Source organism: Alligator mississippiensis, chromosome 16, assembly GCF_030867095.1.
Source record: "Alligator mississippiensis isolate rAllMis1 chromosome 16, rAllMis1, whole genome shotgun sequence".
Lineage (NCBI taxonomy): Eukaryota > Metazoa > Chordata > Crocodylia > Alligatoridae > Alligator > Alligator mississippiensis.
This window is the reverse complement of record NC_081839.1, coordinates 21,161,632-21,176,462: the sequence shown is the minus strand read 5'-3', so window position 1 is coordinate 21,176,462 and position 14,831 is coordinate 21,161,632. Positions and strand designations below refer to the sequence as shown.

Below are 14,831 nucleotides of genomic sequence, written 5' to 3'. Positions count from 1 at the left end.
ACATTGCACAGAAATAATATCAGAAGCTTCATCTGTAACAAGTTCAACAGTCACATCAGAGAAGAACTGGCATTTTCTTTGTACACAATATGGGCCAGTTACCATCACAAGGGGCATGTTAGAAATACAGGAAAATTTGATACTATGAGGATTCAGTGTTCTTGACAGCTGCAACCATTTCTATCATGTCCCTCAATTCTATTACCTCGTAGGTACCTATATAATACCCATTACTATCATGCACATGACAATCATGATACCACACCACTACAAAGAGACAGCAGCAATAATGCTTCCCTAATATAAAGGTAGTTAACCAAGGCATGAAAATATTAACCAGCTTCCCCAAGGATGACTACAGCTGAGCAGGGAATAGAAATCAGGTCTCCAGGATCCAAGGCTAGTGCCTAGTAACTTCCTTGCATTAAACTGGTGTGGGTGCCAAGGTACATGATTGACAGCCCAGAGGTTGCAAGCTCAAGGCCAGAGCAGAAGCACACATGAAGCACACAATGAATCTGAGAATTCTGCTAAATACCTTATCACAAGGACACGAGGAAAGGAAAGTGCAAGGTTGTGATAAATAAGTGCAAGATAATAAACAGAGTATTGAGCAGTATATGCAAAAGCTGCTGTTTCATAAGCAACTTTTTCACTTACTAGCTGATAACTTTACATTTCTCCAATAACAGGAAGAAAAAAACCCCTAACTACTTTATTATACCACTTTCCCACTGTCATTGCATAGAAGCACAACAGGCAAGGTACTAGATATATACTTGGTAACAAACAGAAAACAGAATACAAGACAAATTTAAGCCAATCATCTCAAGACATAACCACCAAAGCTAACTGGCCAAGTTAACCAAAGCTCCTGGCCAAGATCTGAGACACAACAGACCACAAATTTCTTGACTCTGCCCGAAATGCGAACCTGGAGTGGGTAAAAATAATCCAGAAAATCAAAAGAGCAAGTTTTAAATGAAAGAAAATTTAGTTCCTAAACTCAGAAGCAGAGCCCAGGCTGTTCAGATAAATGGGGCAGGGTAAGTTTATTAAATCATGCCACCATCTAGTGGGAAGGAAGTTGCACATACATGCATATACCCACTCATTTAATATTTACATTTTGGATGCAATACAGAAGAACAAAAGTAAAATCTAATAGCTAAAATGCAGTGTCATTTCTTTTCAAATCCTCTGTCACAAACACCAATATTTCCCTATCTCTGTGTAAAATACTGTAACCATTGCCATCTAGTGGCTAGTTTATTAAATGTAAGTGTCAATTACTGTAGGCAGTGTAGGAGACATCAGGGTTTGTTTTTTGGTTTTTCAGTAGAGTTTGATCCTTCTGAATTGTTTCCATCTACAAGTCGCTTTTTTCTGGAGAGACATACCCTAGGGTAGCAAAGGGGAGCTGGGTCAGGGACAGAAAGCCCTCTTGAGCTTTTGTTGGACATGCCAAAATCTTGGTAACCATTTGATTAAAAAAACCCCACAAGAATCATTAAAAGAAAAACAGAGTCAGTTCTGGGTCATAAGAATATTTTTTTTTTTATTTTCCTAAATATTCTCAGATACATAAAATATGCTGGTAACTGTAACGGGGTGGAGATTTAACCACTGAATTTTTTTTTAAACATGTAAGTCTAAAGCAGCAAACTGCCCTTTTATCATGGATTCCTGTAGTTCACTTAATATTCAATCTTCTCAAGCTCATCCATGTCTTCTGGGTCCAGCTTCTTAATTTTGGTTTCTTAAAAAAAACCCAGAGACAAACAAAAAAACAACAACAAATAAGTCTCCAAACTGCACTCCACCAGTGGTCACTCTTCTGCAGCAAGAATTTTATATGGAGACTTTTGTTTTTGTGGGGGATTTTCAAATTTTCTTGGAAAGAGATAATAAGGATCTTTAACTTATCAGGTCAATAATATTGATACAAGCATTATCACAATAATGGGGGCTATTAACAATCAAAGTAGAGCTACCAAGGGCCAAACTGTAGAGAATTTACCAGCATGCGAGTTTGACATGTCTGCTAACATATTCTAAAATAACTTTAAGAGTCCTTTTTTTCCTTGAGATGTCCATTTAACAACTTTCTACCATTTACAATTGTTCTATAGAACATTATCATGTATTTTCTTGCACATATATAACACTTTATGTGGGTGGAAGTATCTGTATGAGTATTCAGTATAGTATTTCCAGTCGAAGCACTTCAAGTGATAGTCAAATAAACTTTGAGAAAGCACAATGTAAACTGGATTAAGGCAGCTGACAACAACAAAGGCTGGGAACTTCTCAAATTAAAAACAGTGAACAGTGTTAGATTTCTAGATGAATCCCAGGTGTTGTGCCTTATCTCCTTACTTTGCAGGGATGTTGTGATAACTAGGTAGTGTTTGGAAAACACTTAACAAATAAAGAGGGTTATATGCGCTAAGTATTATTCTAGTGAAATAATTAACATCCCTAAATCTCAAAGTTTAACAGCTTTACGGCGTAAAAGTTGTGAAAAAGAAAAATCAGATTATCCAAGATTAAGGTATTAAAAGATGAGTGGAATTAGAGATCACGCTTAAGGCTCATTTTACTAATTCCACTCCTGGCTGTACTTGTGCACATACAACTTGAAAAGGAAATGCCTTTTTTTGCAACACAGAGTAAATTGGACAATTTTTTGCTCCTGTCCCATGAAACAGGTTTATTTAGACCTAAACAATCTAGAACAGATACAAGATAGCTTTAGTGAGAAAACTGTCTGCCACCTCATGTATTAAAAGTTAACTGTACTGCTTACTGAGGTGGCCTGACATTGCCCAGCATAAAAATGGGAAAGCTCACCATCTGGCTTGAAATTTCCCATGTCAGGTTTCTGTCTCTCACAAGTTTCTGGAATATTTCAGTTTAAACGTTTTAGCAGTTTTGCTAACAAGACTAGGAATTATACTATCCCTCACCGTGCCCATGGTAAAAAGTGCATAAAAGTCTTAGACATGATCTCAATGTCTCCAGGTCCTGATGTAGGGGCAAGAGACAGCCTTTAATTACAAGGCATGCTTTTTGCAGCCTGGAGGAGGGGTTCGGGGGGGGCAGACTCAAATTTGCCATTGTAAGGACAGCTGAGATTTCAGGTGAATTCTGAAGTGTCCCTTCATGGGACATGTTCTAGCCAAAACTTTGCCTACATTTGCAGTTCTGGGATACTGCAGGCAGCCCTTCTCCTGTTCTCTCTCTACCTGACCAGATGTTAAATTTATCTTGGAAAGACAAAGCTGCTGCTGTTTTTATGGCAGATTGCCTGTTTTTACAGCAGAACAAACGGTGTGAAGATGTGGCCATTTGTGCTTTGTCCCACTTTATATACATATATGTTATACAGAGTTTATCATGACAAATGTAATGCCTACCAGGACCTCCTGTGACCCTCAGAGATTGTGGAGGGGAAGAAGCAAGTGCTGATCCTGCAAGAAGATGAATTCAGGCAGGGCAGAAACAGAACTAGTAAGGAGGGGAAAGATGAAGGAGGAAAGAGGCCAGGATGAAAGTTGATAACCGGACCCTACTGGCTTAGGAAGACTGACAACAAGCTTGGAGTGGGGAGCTGCACTGAAACTGAATGAAGAGTCTTGGGGTGGCTGGTAATGGAAACCACCCAGGACAGGATACACAGATTGAGGGTAACAAAGCCATGAGAATCTAGGGAGCATGGAAGAACTGGGAAGAGTAGGGTAAGATGGAGCAACTGGGAGAAAAGGAGAGGTGGGTCAGAGGATTAAGATTAGAATTGCGGAGCCATCAGCCCTGGACTTCAAGAAGGCCAAGATGAAGAACCAGAGGTAAGACAGAAAGGTTGGAAGAGGGCTGTGCTCAGAAGGGCAAAAGAATTAACTTCCCTCCCTCCCAAGCCAGGTTCAGGATAATCAAGTCTCAGCATCCCTCTGCTCTCAGCAAATTTTACTGAAATCCATGGCACAGGGACCCTTTTCCCCTCCAGTACCATCCAGAGTGAGGAGAAAAAAAAACTTATTACTGCTGTCACTTACCATCAGTTCAAGTGTCATAGGTCTGTGATACATTTAACACTGCAGATCATACACCTGAATACCAGTATGATGCTATATAATGAAAAACCTGCTGCCCCCCAGTTTGCCCCCCACCTCCACTCTAGCCGCCTCTCCCAGCACAGCTGCCGCTCGCTCTGTGCAGTTGAACCTGCAAAGGTGTGGTGCTCCCAGGTGGGGGGGGGCTAGTCTGGGGCTGGGCTCAGAGAAGGGCAGGCAGTGGTGGCCTGGGTGGCAGTGGAGGGGTGGCTACGGCAAATTCTGGGGTGGCCATAGTACCCTCTCATGCTGCCCGTGGCCTCCAGACCCTAACTTGGCTTTGTGCCAGAGGCTGCTGGGTGCACCCCTCTGGGTGGGCAGTGGCAAAGGGGCCTAAGGCAGTGAAACCCCAGCTCCTCCCCCACCATCCACTCTGAGGCACGCATGCAATCACTGCCAGCGCAGCACAGGGGCAGCACAGCCTCAGCCCCTCTACCCAGAGGCATGCATTTGTACACTGCTCCAGCCCCTTGGGGCTGAGCCAACTAGTAGCCTCCAGTGCAGTGCCTACCTGGGTCCCGGCCCCAGGAGGAGAGCTGAGGGTGAGCAAGGCCGGGGTCTGGGCAGGTCAGAGCAGCCATGGAAGCTGTTCCCAGGGCCCTGGGGGTTTCCCCACAGCCAGGCCCTTGCACCAGGGGTGGCTCCACCCCAATGGCGTGGTGCCTGGTGCATAGGGAGGATGAGCCTGGAGGTGGGAGCCCCCCACACCCAGTGTCCTGCTCCGGCTAGGCAGCATCCCCTCGCAGGCAGGACAGCTGTGCCCCAATCCAGCAGAGCTGCACAGGCCGGACCCCACGTCAGGTGCCACTGGGCACCCCTGCCCACCCACCCTCCCACTGCAGGCCAAGCCCACGGAACCCTGGGGCAGCCGCACTTCCCACCCAGTGCCCACCTTCCCAAGGGGCTGGCTGACCTGACTTGTCCACAGCGCCTCCCCCTGCCTCTGTTTCTCCCTGCACTGCCCAGACCCTGCCCCTGAGCACCCAGCCCCAGCACTGCCCTCGCCTGAGTGGCACAAAGCATCCATCTGCCCGAGCCCCAGGCCCAGGACTCGCCCACCTGCTGGGAGCCTCCTGCACAGTGCTTACCCAGCTCTCCCCCCCTACCCTGCAGCTCCACTCCAGAAACCAGGCTGGGCTGGAGGGCGCAGCAGAATGCAGACAGCCTCTGCCTGTGCTCTTCTGACTCCGCCCCAGCGCCTGCTGTGGCACTGGGACCTGTGGCTGCTCCAGAGAACCCAGAACAGCAAGTTAAATTTTTTTTTGTTTAAACAATTTCCTTGCACGCCTCCTGGTGAGTGGGGGAAAATGTCTCCATGTGCCACTAACTGGCACGTGTGCCAGGGGTTGCTGATCCCTGACATAAGGTAAAATCTGGTTTTATTGGTAAGAGTTGAATGCTGCTGGATTCTATCCCTGCCTCTTCCAGAAAGAGTGTCTAAGAGTTTCTATGGGATACTGTAAAGGTTGCTTAACCCAGCTGGTCACTAATTGGGTACCAGTCACAGAACTCTGCGGTCTGACTTGTGGAAGTGCTGAGCCCTTGCAGGAGGCAGCAAAGTCGGTAAGAGCTGTGTTCTGAACATATTCTGAAACCTCAAGCCCTAAACATCTACAACAAGGCACTCAAAAGCAGATGCTTCTGACCCTCATCTCTGCCTACAGCAGTCAGATGTTACAGTGATGATGAGTGCCAGAAGAAAGCCCATGAAAAAATTAACAAATCTGTCTTTAAAGCAGGGTTTCTATAGTGGGCAGTAAATAAAGCCTGAAGCCACACACACAACAGGAAGAACACAAAGCACTAAGCACAATTCATCCTCACCACTGAGGCAGGGAACCCGTAGAAAAGCAGCATGTCACTGGGGGAAATTTAGGCTGCCAATATATGTGCTTGGGAGTGTGTGCATGTGGGGGGGTGGGCTTTAATTAGAGTGGTTTCTGGAGAGCCACAATAACTAAAAAGCCGCAGTGTCATGTGTATTAAGCCCCTGTGTGTTTAAAAATTGCCATGCAATGCTTTAACTAAAGCTCAATTGACAAACTGCAGTTAAAGCACCCCCATGGCCATTTTGAAACAGGGGAGGGGGGGAGGGGGGGGCTTAATACATGTGATGCAGTAGCAATGCTAGAGCATTTTAATTAGAATGTGTCAGAGCACATGTATAGGCTCCTGAGAGACTAGTGATTCACATGCACAGGGGAGCCAAATTAAGAAGAGACAGATGCGTTTAATGCTGGGTTTCCTAATGTTTGTAAGTCTGATTTTTTAGCCTTTTAAATATGCTTAACACTGCTTTGGGTGTGCAAGTAAGTATACAGATTTACTACAATACCGATTAAACAATATTGTTGCTATAGCTAACTCCTGCATGGCTGTGCCCTCACAGTGTAGGGTTGATAGGGATATTATACTCACGGAAGTGCTCTTCAATCCTGTGTAGCAAGGACAAGTTATATCTTTCAATCATGTTGAAAGCCAGGCCCTTCTTCCCAAAACGACCTGCCCGCCCAATGCGGTGGAGGTAGGTCTCAAAATCTGGATACTGCAACTGGTTTGTAGGGAGATTGAAATTCACCACAATTGTGACTTGTATCACATCAATACCTAGATCAGGATGGAAGAGGAAGATTCTTACTGCCAAGAAGTCCACCTGAAATACAATCCACCCAGACATTAACCTGTCAGAAAGGGGAACAACCCATTCAGTTTCAATTAATCATATCCAATCTGCATCATGGGAAGAACTCTGTTATTATGGAAAGTAGTAAAAATAACTATCATATGGTTTAGGAAATTCAGCTAGAAGGGACTGTCCCATTAACATGCTCACAAACACTTGCTGTAAATGTGTTATTTGCGAATCCTTAGGGATTTGCTTCAAACTGTGAAGTCAAGAGAAGTCACAAGCCCCAAAGTGGGGCCACCTTCTGAATATTCAGTCTAAGTCTCCACCTTAACCTTGAATTTCCTGCTGTTGCTACCACTGGCTTACAGCTTTCCTAACTACCAGTTCTTTCAGCCAATCTTGTCTAAAGCACTTTGGAGTCGCACACATCTCAGGACAGCTCACTCTAAAGCTGGATTGTATTTCTGAAATACTGCTAGATTAAAATTATGAGACTAAGCTCACAGTTCATTTTCAAAACGCCTAAATTGTGTTAGTCACAGACACTTTTATGAAGGTAAAAGCAAGTTTCAATACAAATCCAAACAAAAAGAAAAAACACAACAATACCCTAGTTTCTTCCCCTGCCCCTCAATTACCTAACAAAGTGAATAAGTTTCAGATACAACTCAGATTAAAACATCTGGAAGCTGTGTGAAATTCAGAGATCACCTTCACATACTTCATGGATCTTACGTTTGGCCCATTCATTTGGCAAAAACCTGTACATCTTAGGAGGGTCTTAAGGCATACAATCTGTTTTTAGTGCAAACATTTTGCAATTAAATGTAGACTTTAAAGAGTCTACAGAGAATAAGAAATGCATACCACCAGAAAGGCTAAGAAGTGCTTGAATTTCATTTTAAAAATATTCACATCATTTTAAATGTCTTGTACTCATAATTTATCTCTACTGAGAAACGCAAAGAAAATCCCAAATAAAAGATTTCTACTATAATTAATATAAACTTCCAACCTAGCCATGTCTTCAGCAGAATACTACAGTTTAAAAAAACTAAAACAAAGGGAAAAAGTAGTAAGAAATGACTTGCTAGTGGAACTATTTGCTACTCACATACACAACCTCTAGGGGCTTCAGGTTTCCTTACATCTACATAACACAATTCAAACATGAGCCTGCGGCAATTATGTGGTTGTATTATTTGTCTGGATGTTATATGTTGAAAGTTTCTTTGGATAGGCTTTGTTCTGGGAAGGAACAGGTTAATGGCTGGATTGCAGAGGGGTTGGTGGTGGCCTGGCTCATGGCACTCTACCCCTGGATAGTGCTGCCAGGGCCCCTGCCCAGACAGCTCAGGCTCTTTCTAGAAGCTGGTGGAGGGAGGAGATATGAGCAGGGGAGGCAGAGCGCGCTTGTGCAAGTGTGGCCAGCCTACAGCCTGCTGGGGTCTACGGAAGCCTGCTGGTGCGAACCCCCGAGAGTGGAGAAGGGTGCCCATCCCAAGTCGCATGCAACTCATTACAATATGGGTTGCTGACAAAAGACAAGCTACATCCCATTTCTTTACCCTCCACAATTAGATGTGTTCTACCCAATATATAACCTTTAGTTAAAATCAAGACATTAAGGTTGTGTGAAATTTTGCCAAGTGTTTCGTTTCAAAGCTGTTTCAATGTGTTTCGAGTTTGAAACAGTGAGATTGAAATGAAACACAAAGCATCGAAACAGCATTGAAATGAAATGAGGGCACTCGAAACGTTTCGAAAGTTTTGAAATGTTTCGAGTTTCGAAGCGGCCCTGTGGTGGGAGGCAAGGGAGAGCCAGGGCTGTGCTCTGAGCGGCTCCGCAGCCCCATGTAGTTCAGCCTGGCACTGGGAGGTGGAGCGGAGCGCTGGCTCTGCCCGCCTCTTGCCGCCAGGCTATGCTCCGATCAGCTTTGCCAGCCCCTGGGGCCAGCAGCAGCATCTGTCTTCCCCAGTGCTGGATGCAGGCTGTGCCCAGCACCGGTCCCAGGCAGCAGTGATAGCCTCCTGTCATCCGGCACAGATCCAGGGGCCCGCACCCCCAGGAGGAGTCCAGCACAGCCCTGCAGCCCTCCCATGGGTGTGAGTCCCCAGATCTGCATGCCGGATGACAGGAAGCTGTCACTGCCAGCAAATTTTGCTCTCTAGACTTTGAGGTCCAGCTTCCGAGAAACCGCTGCACCTATCTCCTTGAAACTTGGCATGTTTCATGCACTTGGAAGGGGCTACCATTCCTGCAATTTGCATCTGAATCAGGCAATAAATGACAACAGTTTCAGCATTTTCATGATTCCTCATTATAGCCTATGGGCAAAATGTTGAAATGAGTCAAAACAGCGAAAGTTTAGACTAAACGAAATGGGACAGTACTTTGAAATGAAACAATGAAATGAAACACTGTCCCTTTAAAATGGCGGAAGAGACGTAGAAACGAAACAATGGTGTTTTGCACAGCCCTACATGACAGTGTTGCCTTTTTTTCATGTAGCTTCAGTATTTGAACATGTCTTCCCTATACTACTCACTATTCCATTTTATTCTAGAAAGTCTTTGCTATGTATCTATCCAGACAGGAATCTTTAATATAATCAATTGTTTTTATATGTTTGTCACATTGCCACCTGTAGAAGGTGAACCTTAATTAATACCCCAATCCATGTACTTTGTAGGGTAGGGGTGGGCAAAATGCGGCCTAGGGGCTAGATGCGGCCCGCCAGGCCATTCTATCCGGCCCGCAGGCCCCCTAAAAAATGTAGAAAATGAATATTAACCTGCCCTGGGTTGCCTGTCATGCAGCCCTTGATGGCTTTCTGAAACTCAGTAAGTGGTCCTCTGCCCAAAATAACTGCCCGCCCCTGCTGTAGGGTCTGCAAGTAGAGTTGAGACAGCTGATGGACATACCTTATTTCAGAGACAAGAGGCAGCTGACACGAGCATACTTTGTCATGGGTCATTTAAAATACAGTAAGAAGAGTAGTCTAACATACTCTTAAAGGAAGAGTAGTTTGGGATTACACACAGTACACCAGACAGGACGACTGAAATTGTGGAGTCTAAAAATCAGGCAGTTCATGTAACATTTTTAGAGGTACCTAGTGAGACAGAGGCAGGCAGCCGATTTCACGGGCCAACTGTGGGGCTGGCTGCCATTTTCACAAGCTTATTGCAGTGGGCTCCCCTCCATGCCTGCCCCTCACCACTGATTAGCTGCTATTTGGCTGAGAGGACTGTCCATCATGAGGCCCACCCCTCACCACTGACTGGTGGAGGGGGCAGGGCCATGCAATAGGCAGCCATTTCAGCCAATCAGCAGTGAGGGGTGGGGGAAGCTGCCATCCTGGCTGCTCCCCTTAGTGCTGGCAGCTTCCTCCCCCTCCTCCTCTCTCCAGCAGGCTGCAAGGCTGGGTCGCAGTGGCCATGAGGACTGGTGGCTCCCACTGGGGAGCAAGCACTTTATTTTTAGGAGTTTTTTTTATTTTGCAGACATTGCCCAGTTTCACGATTTCCACGAAATTGCGAATTGAGTAGGTCCCTAGTTATAATGTGCTTATTTATTTATTTTGTTATATACAACATTTTCACAACATTCTCAATTATTTTCTATGGATGAAACTCTTCCCCCAGTGAATGAATTTACATGAGGAACATTTGCCTACACCTTGGAGTATTGTATTTCTTGTGGCTGCCTTCAGAAAAGGCAACTGTAAACACACCAATCTCCTACCACTGTTATCACCAGTTGTGAAGAACAGCCGTAAAGTTTAACAGGATAGATGAAAGGCTTAAGAGTTAATATGAGCAACACTCTCCTGCCAAGTCACACACTGCACCTCATAGAAAATACCCAAGTTTGATCTGATTGGAAATAAAAACAACAAAAAGTCACTGCAGTATGGTATCAGTAAGCCATAAGAATGAACACCTGCTATACCAGCATCACTGACTCGATATCTAGAAACACAACAATCCCACAAAGTCATGATCGTGTGTGTGACATTACTATAGCAGAAAATTGACAAGGAGGTTTTAATACATGAGAGTTTACAGGATTCTATACCAATGATTTCCTCTGCTGCACCCCACACTAAGTTTTCCATGCTAGGCTGGTAGAGGAAGGACTTTGTAATGCAGAAACATTACAGGTTGGATGCCCTATGCGGGTTCTCATATTCCTACGTGAATCCACTTGCTTCTCTAAGTATCGAAGGCAGTACCTCTAGCACAGACATTCGTAGTGATAAGGACCTTCTCTTTTCCATCACGAAATCTTTGGATTACAGCTGCCCGCTCCTCAACTGTCAGCTCCCCGCTCAGCATGGCTACTTGGTGCCCGTCACGAATCATTTGCAGAGAGAGCCATTTCGCATTTCTACGAGTCTAAAAGAACAAATGCAGAAAACGAGTGAGATCAGACCTCTACTAAGGGCTCCAGCTGGGACCCTTTCAAATGCTTACAACAGTCATCCTTACACTTTGGGAAAGGAAAACATTTTAGAGGAATGTCTCTCTGGTTCACTCTTCACAGGGCACGCATGGGGGAATGAGATACGGGGACAACATTTACATTAAGATGCAGGGAAAGTGTGGGTCCCTTACTGAATGGGGGAGGCAAACTAGTGATACATGATGAGGAAAAGGCTGAAGTGCTCAATGCCTTTTTTACCTTGGTCTTCACAGGCAAGATCAGCTCCCAGACTACTGCACCAAGCACCACAGTTTGAGGAGAAGGTGAAAAGCCCTGTGCTGAAAGAACAGGTTATGGACTATTTTAAAAAACTGGATGTGTACAAGTCCATGGGGATGGATACAATGCATCTAAGGATGCTGAGGGAGTTGACTGATGTGATTGCAGAATCGTGACAATCAGGGGAGGTCCTGGATGATCGGAAAAGGTCAAATATAGTGCCCATCTTTAAGAAAGAAAAGAAGGAGGATCCAAGGAACTACAGACCAGCCAGCATCACCTCAGTCCCTGGAAAAAACACAGAGCAGGCCCTCAAAGAAACCATTTCTAAACACTTGGAGAAGAAGGTGATTAGGAACAGTCAGAATGGATTCACCAAGGGCAACTGATGCCCATGCCCAACACACCTGATTGCCTTCTATGATGAGATGACTGGCTCTGTGGATGCAGGGAAAGCTGAAGATGTAATATACCTTGACTTTAGCAGGGCTTTCGATACTGTCTCCCACAGCATTCTTACAAGCAAGCTGAGGAAGTATAAGGTGAATGAATGGACAGTCAGGTGGATAGAAAGCTGGCTGGATTGTCAAGGTCAACAGGTAGTAATCAATGGCTCAATGTCTAGCTGGCAGCCAGGATCAAGTGGAGTACCTCAGGGGTTGGCCCTGGGGCTGGTTTTGTTCAATATTTTCACTAACTATCTGGAAGATGGGATGGATTGCACCCTCAGCAAGTTTGCGGATGACACCAAGCTCAGGGGTGTAGTAGACAGACTGGAGGGTAGGGCTAGGATTCAGAGTGACCCAGCCAAATAGGAGGATTGGGCAAAAAAAGAAATCTCATGAGGTTCAACAAGGACAAATGCAAAGTCTTGCACTTAGGGATGGAAGAATCCCATGTGCTGCTACAGCCTGGGGACTGACTGGCTAAGCAGCAGCTCTGCAGAAAAGGACCGGGGGGGGCGGTTACAGTCAACAATAAGATAGATATGAGTCAGCAGTGTCCCCTGGTTGACAAGAAAGCTAAATGGCATACTGGGCTGCATTGGTAGGAATGCTGCCAGCAGAACAAGGGAAGTGATTATTCCCCTCTATTCAGCACTGGTGAGGCCACATCTGGAGTACTGTCTCCTGTTTTGGGCCCTCTGCTATAGAAAGGATGTAGACAAGTTGGAGAAAGTCCAGCAGAGAGCAGTGAAAATGGTTCAGGGGTTGGGAGGAGAGGCTGAGAGAACTGGGTTTATTTAGTCTGCAGAAGAGAAGACTGAGACAGAATTTAACAGCAGCCTTTAACTATTCAAAGGTTGGTTCCAAAGAGGATGGAGCTAGACTGTTCCCAGTGGTGGCAGATGACACAATAAGGAGCAATGGTCTCAAGTTGCAGCAAGGGAGTAAGTTGGATATTAGGACAAACTCTCACTAGAAGCACTGGAATGGGTTATCTAGAGAGGTTGTGAAATTTCCATCCTTGGAGGATTTCAAGGCCCAGCTTGACAAAACCCTGGCTGGAATGATCTAGTTGGGGCTGGTCCTGCTTTGAGCAGAGGGGTGGACTAGATGACCTCCTGAGGTCCCTTCCAGCCCTCATTTTATATGATTCTATGATTGCTCCAAGTGCAATAAATTAACAACAATCCACATAGCCTTTTAAACAACCCCAGGGCGAGAAATATCAAATTTAGTGGAAAAAACACATGTGGGCTAGGTACACTGACAGCAAATATCAGAGAACCAAGGAAAAACCACAACAGTGTGAATTGTTTGTAAATGCATGCATGTAGAAGGATACCATACTGCAGCTACTGCTGGAAGAGATGCTGTACAAGAATGCTATTTTAAAAAGACTGCTGCAGTCTAAAACTGAAGTAAATAAGCATTTTCATCATGGATTTTTGATGTAGGTCACACCCATCAACATGGGGAAGCCTTGTACAGAATGTCTCAGCAGAAGTATTGTATGCTCTGACACGCAGTGGTGTCTTGGGAGTACCAAATCCTGGACTACCCCAGAATAATTCCAAATTAGAATCTGCATGTGGGAATGTGCAGCAATCAGATTTAGAAATCACACAAGAAACTAGGAAATTTGCAGCCTATTTTTCCCCACTTGTCACCCAAACCTTTAAAAAGGTAAGCAGAATGCACCACAAAGGAAGAAGTCAAGGAAGGCAAAGATACAAGAGTCTGGAGGAAAGGGTTAAGAGAACATGATGTGAGCAAGAATCCTCAAATGACATTCCAAGTACCACTGCTCAAACCCCTATCAAACTTTCTTACTCTTGCAATTGGTACTACAGCACAGGTCATTTTAAATCTGATCTACAAAACCAGTAACTCTCCCAGTAAGAAGCCAGTAAACATGACATCAAAAGAACTTTACCTGGCAGAAGACTATAGCCTGACCCACAGTGATGCTGCCGTAGACATTACAGAGAGCTTTGTATTTCTCGCTGTTATTCTCACACAGAAAATAATACTGCCTGATATTATTTAACGTCAGGTCCTCTCTGCGGAGTTTTATTACATTGGGATCAGGGACAATGCGTTCAGCAAATTGCCACACTGCATCCTCAAAGGTTGCTGAGAAGAGGAGCATCTGACAATCGTGTGATAAAGCTCTAGAAGAAAGAAAATAATAAATTGTGCAGTAGTGACATTATATTGATCTTTCCTTTACCAATACTTTTTCTTACGTTTAAAATTTCTCCCACTTCACGGTGGCAAACTCTTAAAGTTGTGCTTCTATGCAATAAATTATCTGGAATAAGATCTGCATCAATAAAGTCAGGTAATAACAGTTCTGCTCTTATGCTAAGCAGACCCTTACACTCTCTATTATTTAAGAGTTTGGGTGAGGGTCTCAAAAGTTGATTTTCCTCAGCTTGCAACAAAAACATCCAAGCTACAGAACATTTCTTCTGTTTTAAGAGTTTTGGGGATTAATGCCAAAGCTACATCTTCTCTTCATCACAATGCAGGCTCTTTACTTCACTGCTTTAGAACTCAGCACCATCCACTATCTTGCCCTAAGCAAGATATTAACAGAAGGAAGTGGCAGGTCTCAAGATCAAGCTGGGATGCTCTCATACCAGCATACCCTGCTTCAGCCATGATAAACTAGAAAAAACACCTTGTTTTTTAATTCTGCATAAAACAATCTTTCAACAATCATACTGGACACCAGGCAAAAGGTATCATTTTAAACTTGACCAATTTTTTTGCACATTTATGACACAACTTTGATTTATATTTGGCCCATTCTGATTTTGGCTCAAAATGATTTAGATATAAACAGATTTACAAGCTAAAAGTGAAAATTAAAAAAATTAAGCTATTTGTCCCACCTTCAGAATATACACTGGAGGGGAAAAAAAAAAGACACT

The 14,831-nt window shown here is 44.4% G+C and overlaps 1 protein-coding gene across 1 annotated transcript in view; it reads right to left on the bottom strand.

Moving 5' to 3' along the window:
* Positions 1-1,531: 1,531 nt before the first annotated feature.
* DDX25 (DEAD-box helicase 25) overlaps positions 1,532-14,831 on the bottom strand; it is a 38,466-nt gene continuing 25,166 nt past the window's right edge. Inside the window, exons 8-11 of the mRNA XM_019490083.2 lie at positions 13,829-14,066; positions 10,980-11,142; positions 6,531-6,719; positions 1,532-1,759 (exon numbers count right to left, since the gene is read on the bottom strand). Of these exons, the coding sequence (XP_019345628.1) occupies positions 1,698-1,759; positions 6,531-6,719; positions 10,980-11,142; positions 13,829-14,066 (652 nt within the window). The 3' untranslated portion in view covers positions 1,532-1,697. The remainder of the gene's footprint in view (positions 1,760-6,530; positions 6,720-10,979; positions 11,143-13,828; positions 14,067-14,831) is intronic.